This window comes from Limulus polyphemus, unplaced genomic scaffold, assembly GCF_000517525.1.
Source record: "Limulus polyphemus unplaced genomic scaffold, Limulus_polyphemus-2.1.2 Scaffold3079, whole genome shotgun sequence".
NCBI lineage: Eukaryota > Metazoa > Arthropoda > Merostomata > Xiphosura > Limulidae > Limulus > Limulus polyphemus.
Genome location: NW_013668689.1, coordinates 133,353 through 141,646, shown reverse-complemented (window position 1 = coordinate 141,646; position 8,294 = coordinate 133,353). Strand labels below are relative to the sequence as shown.

The window sequence follows — 8,294 nt, the reverse complement described above, 5'->3', positions numbered from 1 at the left end:
AAATAAATACATCATAACAATGCAAATCTTTTAATGACAGATAGTGAATACTTGAAGTAAATACATCATAACAATGCAAATCTTTTAATGACAGATAGTGAATACTTGAAGTAAATACATCATAACAATGCAAATATTTTAATGACATCATGTGTTTATAATGGAGAATAAATACAAACCATTTTTTGATTTTAAAATATGAAATTTAAATTTAGTAACTAAAAAATTGCAAGTGTGCCTTTTAAAATTGTTTATGTATTTTTCCAGCTGTGAGCAAATATCAAACTGGCTAAAGGAAGTGGCTGACAAACTTGGCTCAGAAACAGATCTGAAACCAGATTTGGTTGAAAAGGAGACACAACTACAGAACTATAAGGTAAGTTATGTCTTGTACTGAGTTATAGATCTGTAAATATACTTAAATTGAATGGCCAGCTATTCAGTTAGTATTAAAATATGTACTGGATAACTAGCCCCAGAGTTGGATATGAACCCAAGATGGATATAAAGAAGGATGCCCATATTTTATCATGAACAGTGATAGTGATTCATAATAGGGATCGCAAGGAATTGCAAGAAATTGCAATAGAACGTTTGGGCAAAAAGCACCTTAAACAGTAAAGATTAAATTCAAAGAATGCTTTAAAACCTTTACTATTGACTGCTAAGGCTGTACACATATAAAAATGAACAAAACAAACACACATGTTAAACTTACAAGCAAAAGAGAATCCACTCAAAATGGCCCATATGTAATTCTTTTTCATATTATTATTCTCTTGCCAATGTGCAACAGTAAGGCTTTGTATATTGCACCCAAACCTTTTGAATACTATATAAGGTACTGCAAAGATCATAGGGGTATTGAAAAGTCAATTTGTTTCTTCTATATTTTACTTAAGCTAAAAAATATTATAATTCTAGTTTAAGTGATGTTATCATTATCCCTTGAAGGTAGCTTTTTACAAATATCTGGTGTTCCTTTAAAAAAGCTTAAGTACAAGAATTACCTGTCAGTAATAGATGAACATTAGATGACTGTAACATGTAGGTACTCACTGCTTTGTACACTATACAATCAGCATCTTTAGGGAGCCAACCCCTATATTATGTATGAAATGAAGGAGTAAAAAAAAACAATACATATAACATTAAATTTTATTACACACCTCCATAGAATAATTACCTTAAAAGAAACAAAGGTTTTATAAAGCAATGTTTTAGACATATATGTTTATTTGAGAAGGCTGCTTTTCTACTGGCAAAATTTTATATGAGCTCAGTGGGGGCTGTATCTTAGTCTAGACATATATTTGCTCATTGATAGACATTATAGAGAGTTTAGTTACACAGAAACTATAAATGCTTGCTATATTCTGAAACAAATCTCAATGACAATCTCCAACTACAGATTAACAAATTAAATCTTGAACTAATGCGATCAAATAGTCAATAGCTACAGTAAATCATCATGAACCGTATCAGCTAGCTACTAGCTATGTTTATTTTCATTACAATGCATAAAGTTAGCTACCATATTCTTTGCCCATAGTTGAGCATAAAAAAAGCCAGCAAACAAGATAAATAAAAAATTGGGAATTTAAAAACCTGCAAATAGGAATCTTAAAACATGTAAGCAAATAATGCTCAAACTACAAACCTCTATTTTGGCTCTATGCTGTTACCTAGGATTACATTTGGTGGAGTCAGAATAGGGATTTGTAGTTTGAGAAAATGCCCACAGTATATATAGCCTTGTTTACTTACTTCTTTTATGATCCCTATTTGCAAGTTTATATATTCCCAATTTTATATTTATCTTGTAAGGTTACTTGTGCCTTATATTAAAACAAGCTGAGGTACCCATCCTTTATTTGGGTTTTGAATTTAGAAAACTGTGGGGGTGAATGTTATGATAAATTACACAAAAATCATAACTTTCAAAATTTATTTATATAACATAACATATTATTACAGTATTCATTATTACCTCACCAAAAGTTTTGTGTAGGCTTTAAGAAATCACTATGTATATACTTAAAACATGCTATACACTGTAAGATGGTCAGGGTGACTTTGTACAAAAAGGTAGCAGCCAAAGTACTGGCAGTAAAGATGCTTTCTGTTACCCACTTTCAACACCCAGTTCTTAGTGTCATTCCACACTGTTTCATATTATTAATTAGTTGATGATAATTAATTGCATTAGTGTTTTACAGGATGAAGTTGTAAGGTCACGGGTAAAAGTAGAAGCAAGTATAACTCAAGAAACAGTTCTTCCTACCAGCATTATGGTGGCTTTTGTAGTATAAACTTCATCCGAATTTATGTATAACTGAAATAGTGCCAGCCATTTTCTTTCATTTCATTCCTCCAAAGAGAGTGCTAGCTCACTCTCTGAAATGTATAAGATGTTTTTGTGCTCTCTCCATACTGTGTGCATGTTGTGTTATAGAAAGTTTAATAAAGTTTTTTGTTTGATGTAAGGGTGTAGTGCCATGTAAGTATTAGTAGTTAATGTTAACTTAAGACAAAGAAAATGAATGCTAAGTAACATCTGTAATGGGGGTAGAGGGTGTTTTGAACCAAACTATCATCCCATAAAATTTGGTTCAGTTTAACACAGAGACCTAGGAGTAGATGGATAACAGACAGACAGATTTTTTGTGCTTTAAATATATAGATGTGATTCAGATAATGTTATAAACTTCACACCTCTACATTACATCATACAAGACAATGTTTTAAAGTCTTACTTAGTTGTTTATATCATATATCTTATGTCAACAAGATAATGTTCTAATGTCTTACTTAGTTGTTTATATCATATATCTTATGTCAACAAGATAATGTTCTAATGTCTTACTTGGTTGTTTACATCATATATCTTATATCAACAAGATAATGCTCTAAAGTTTTACTTGGTTGTTTATATCATGTATCTTACATCACACAAGATAATGTTTGAAGTTTTACTTGGTTGTTTATATCATACCTTACATCATACAAGATAATATTCTGAAGTCTTACTTGGTTCTTTACATCATATACCTTACATCACCAAGATAATGTTCTAAAGTCTTAATTGGATGTTTACATCATCTACCTTACATTATAACAGATAATGTTTTGAAGTCTTAATTGGATGTTTACATCATACCTTGCATCATACAAAATAATATTATAAGTCTTACTTGGTTGTTTACATCATACCTTGCATCATACAAAATAATATTATAAGTCTTACTTGGTTGTTTACATCATACAAGATAATATTCTAAGTCTTACTTGGTTGTTTATATCATACCTTACATCATACAAGATGATGTTCTAAGTCTTACTTGGTTGTTTACATCATACCTTACATCATACAAGATAATATTCTAAGTCTTACTTGGTTGTTTACATCATACCTTGCATCATACAAGATAATATTCTAAGTCTTACTTGGTTGTTTATATCATACCTTATATCAACAAGATAATGTTCTAAAGTCTTACTTAGTTGTTTATATCATCTACCTTATATTATAACAGATAACGTTCTAAAGTCTTACTTAGTTGTTTATATCTTATACCTTATATCAAGAAGATAATGTTCAAAAAGTTTTGCATGGTTGTTTGTATCATCTACCTTATATCAACAAGATAAATTATAAAATCTTACTTGGTTGTTTATATCATATCTTATATCAACAAGATAATGTTCTAAGTCTTACTTAGTTGTTTACATCATACAAGATAATATTCTAAGTCTTACTTGGTTGTTTATATCATACCTTATATCAACAAGATAATGTTCTAAGTCTTACTTAGTTGTTTATATCATACCTTATATCAACAAGATAATGTTCTAAGTCTTACTTAGTTGTTTATATCATACCTTATATCAACAAGATAATGTTCTAAGTCTTACTTAGTTGTTTATATCTTATACCTTATATTAATAAGATAATGTTCAAAAAGTTTTGCATGGTTGTTTGTATCATCTACCTTATATCAACAAGATAAATTATAAAATCTTACTTGGTTGTTTACATCATATACCTTATATCATACAAGATAATGTTCTAAGTCTTACTTGGTTGTTTATATCATCTACTTTACATCACAACAGATACAAATTTCTTACCTTCATTGTTTGCATCATCTAACCTACACTAGATAACTTTCTCGGTAAATTCTTGTATTTGAAAAGAAAACTGATACATGGTTAATTACCTACCATCAATAATTATTTAGCATATGATATGAAAGATTAGTGGACACATTAGTAGCCATGAAGAAATATAATTCTAAGAACTTATGAGTGAAAGTAAAGAAGCATGTGGAATGATATGATTTTATATGAGTCACTTGTAAATCAGAATTAGGGGAAAAGATTAATAATAGAATATCGTCTGTATGTACATATTGTGTTTAGAACATAGTATGAATATTCAGTGAACACAGTGCATAATGAAAGGGCTTTAATTATTGGGGAGAAATTGTGGTAGAGAAAAAGGATGTTAATGTAATTATTATGTTTCATGCTCTGGTTCAGGATATATATGAACATGGTGCATAACCGAATGGTTTTAATTATAGCATAGAAACTGTGGTGGAGTAAATGACTATGAATCCAATTTTATATTTCAGTCTGTGGTTCAGGATATTGTTTCCCATCAACCCATCATATTGAAATTGGAAGAAAAAGCAAAGACTTTACCTGAAATGTCAGCTCTGCAAAACATCAGTGATTTGCAGACTAAATATGATGAATTACTAAAGTCTGGTCAGGTTCGTACAGTTTTCTTTTAATCAGTTAACTTAACACTTTTAGTAGTTTATTCATGCCCGAGCTCTTATTCAACAGTATTCTGTGATGAATGATTTATTAGTTTTGTAAAGTTGGTTTGTTTAGTGTACTGAATATGGTAACTTGTATATAAAAAGTTTTGTATTACTTGTGTCGATATTAGTGTACTTGACTTCTGTGGCAGGTTTAAGAAAGCTTTTAGTATTTTCTCTCTTTCAGTCTCATACAGAAGCCTGCCAAATATATGTTGATGGACATTTAGCATATAACCAGAAGTTAGAAAAATTCCAAGATTGGTTAAAGACTATTAAAGCAACTGTAGATCAGCCTGGTGAACATGGAGGAGTGGAGATATTAAAATCCAAGCTTGAAGCCATTTCGGTAAAATTTGTTATTTATTTTCTTGTTCCTGTTGTGTAAAATGAATTGAAGCTGATTTAATGTAAAAATAGAAGGTTTTTGTTAAAATAAGAGAAACAAATATACGTGTTAGGGTGTTGTCTTCACTGTGCCAAACTGCACATACCTGTTTTCTTTATATGTGTCAGGGTAAAGCAGACAGGATAAGAACTTACTGCAATCAAAAATATGGAATAAGAATTTGATTTGCTCTAATAAAAGAAGAAATAAATGGGTAAATCTATATTACAAATTAAATCAAAATTAGGTGAATCTATACAAATAATATGCTTGCATTTGTCTGTCCAGAACTTTTCTCACAAATTTCTCAATCAAACACTACAAATCCCATATTGTTAGAAAGGCCTTTGTCTGAGGAGTCCAGATTGCTTTTCCATTCAGAATCACCTTGCCTGTTTCTTTGCTTAGTTAAACTTTTCAATGCAATGAGTATGGTACGCAATGGCACAATGTCATTGTCATCACGTGAGGACTGACCTTGATTTCAACTCTAGTTTTACATTTGCACAAATAACACTTAATCCATGTTTAATTTTCTAAAAATTGAACATTACACTAAATATAAATTGTATTCTCAACTTATGTACATCTAAAATACGCATGAGTAATTTGTTCAGACTATATGCTTCATCATTTTATGAACATCCATTCAGATGTTTCTGCATATTCAGCTCAGTTTGCCTTCATTACAACTTTACATTTACTGTACTTTGCAATAAATTAGCTTCGGTTCATTTCATATACTGCTATAAACACCTTTTAGCTACTTTTTATCTTTAGTTCAGCTTTTATTCCTTGTTTTTATGAGTTTCAACCCATAAAACCATATCATACACTGAATGCTCATAACTGTTTCATTCTCTGTATACTGTTATAACTATCATTACTATACTTTATTGTTTACTTTATGTGTTGTTTTATTAAATAAAATTACATCTGTGAGAGAGTTTGTCTGATGCCATAAAAATTTTTTAAATACACCAGGATTTATTGATCTAACACATAATGTCCGCAAGAAAGTATAGCTTAAATGGTGTGCGTGAAAATGATAGAATAAGAAAATTCAAGTGAAAAACATGAAAATTATTGCAAATGTTTTGAGGGTTGCAGCTAGTTAAAAAAAATAGTTGTTTTTGGATAGTGATAATAGAATAAACAATTGATAAATAACAAAGAATAGAAAACTTGCATCAAAAAAGTTGAAAAACAATACATGCTTATGTAAATATAAAATATGTGTATGGGTAAAATAATCCTGATTATAAAAATTAAAGCAAAAAAGACAGAAGTAAAATATGTTTGCATAGATTGATCATTTAAAAGGTTTGGTTAAAATATGGCTGATTCAACAATTAGGTGGTTTTTGGATAAAATAAGGTAAATTAAAAGTTTTGTTTCTGTAAAATAAGGTAAATTGAAAATTTCGTTTGTGTAAAATAAGCAGTTGAGAAACACCACTTGCCTCTCTGCACAACTAAGAGCTATTACATCATGCACACTGCCATGAAAATCCCTGCACATGCCACATGCCTTAAATGAAGTTCCACTCTACATGTTCCAACTAATGATGTAATCGTCATTAGACTATAGTCTTCCACCAGTAGGAGGGTCACATCTTCCATACACATTAATCCCATGAACAATAGCATGTGAACACAGGTTCATTCTTTCTCTAATCCCCATGAACAATAGCATGTGAACACAGGTCTCATTCTTTCAGTAATCCCCATGAACAATAGCATGTGAACACAGGCTCATTCTTTCAGTAATCCCCATGAACAATAGCATGTGAACACAGGTTCATTCTTTCAGTAATCCCCATGAACAGTAGCATCTGAACACAGGCTCATTCTTTCAGTAATCCCCATGAACAGTAGCATGTGAACACAGGCTCATTCTTTCATTGGTACTCTTTGTTTTACTATAATCTTTGCACTTATTGTTTTCACCTTTCATTGGTACTCTTTGTTTTACTATAATCTTTGCACTTATTGTTTTCACCTTTCATTGCTATTCATCATTTAGTCATTCTATCCTTAATTATGTGAGAGAATGATACAAAATTTTACATTTGCCTCTTAAAAACTGTCATTATATTTGGTTTGATTTTCTTTTAATTGATCTTGTACTTTTGGAGATACCTCTCCCATTGTTTGAACCAATATACTGGTTTCATCTAGTACTCTTCAAAGTTTTCATTATATCTGTGCATCATTGCCATTCTAATAACATAAAACAAACAAACAAACTAAAAACAGTAAAAAGACCACCAAAACATTATATTTGTAGCTACTTCAACTGAGCCTGCTTCATCTTGTAAGTGTTCCACTACTGTTGTTTCCACACTTGCTTTTCCTTCTTGTTCTCTTCCTGATGTGAATCTACTTTTGTCCTTCCCTGCTTGGAATGCACAAGTTTGTGTCTTTTATTTTCTCTTTCTCCAGTAATTTGTGTTGACTCCTTGTTGTATCAGCCTTTATCACCAGATTCTATTCTTTCACTTTAGGGATCTTTTCTTTTTCCTTTCTTTTTCATCCTTTCCTTCCATTCAACTTCATCTCTTACTTGACTTTTTTGTTCATTATCATGCATCATAATTATTTGTATGCTTTCCATCACTATACGATTGTCTTCACTGTGACAACCTGCACATACCTGCTTTCTAATACTGTTGTCTTCACTGTGACAACCTGCACATACCTGTTTTCTAATACTGTTGTCTTCACTGTGACAACCTGCACATACCTGCTTTCTAATACTGTTGTCTTCACTGTGACAAACTAGACACACCTGTTTTCTAATACTATTGTTTTCACTGTGACAAACTGGACATACCTGTTTTCTAATACTATTGTCTTCACTGTGACAAACTGGACATACCTATTTTCTAATACTATTGTTTTCACTGTGACAAACTGGACATACCTATTTTCTAATACCGTTTCTTCACTGTGACAAACTGGACATACCTGTTTTCTAATACTATTGTCTTCACTGTGACAAACTGGACATACCTATTTTCTAATACTATTGTTTTCACTGTGACAAACTGGACATACCTATTTTCTAATACCGTT

At 30.8% G+C, this 8,294-nt stretch overlaps 1 protein-coding gene across 1 annotated transcript in view; it reads left to right on the top strand.

Moving 5' to 3' along the window:
- Positions 1-267: 267 nt before the first annotated feature.
- The window catches only part of LOC106468616 (nesprin-1-like), a gene marked incomplete at both ends in the record, with an annotated part of 121,329 nt that continues 113,302 nt past the window's right edge, over positions 268-8,294 (top strand). The window contains 3 exons of the mRNA XM_013929045.1: positions 268-376; positions 4,638-4,778; positions 5,017-5,178. Coding sequence (XP_013784499.1) covers positions 268-376; positions 4,638-4,778; positions 5,017-5,178 — 412 coding nt within the window. The remainder of the gene's footprint in view (positions 377-4,637; positions 4,779-5,016; positions 5,179-8,294) is intronic.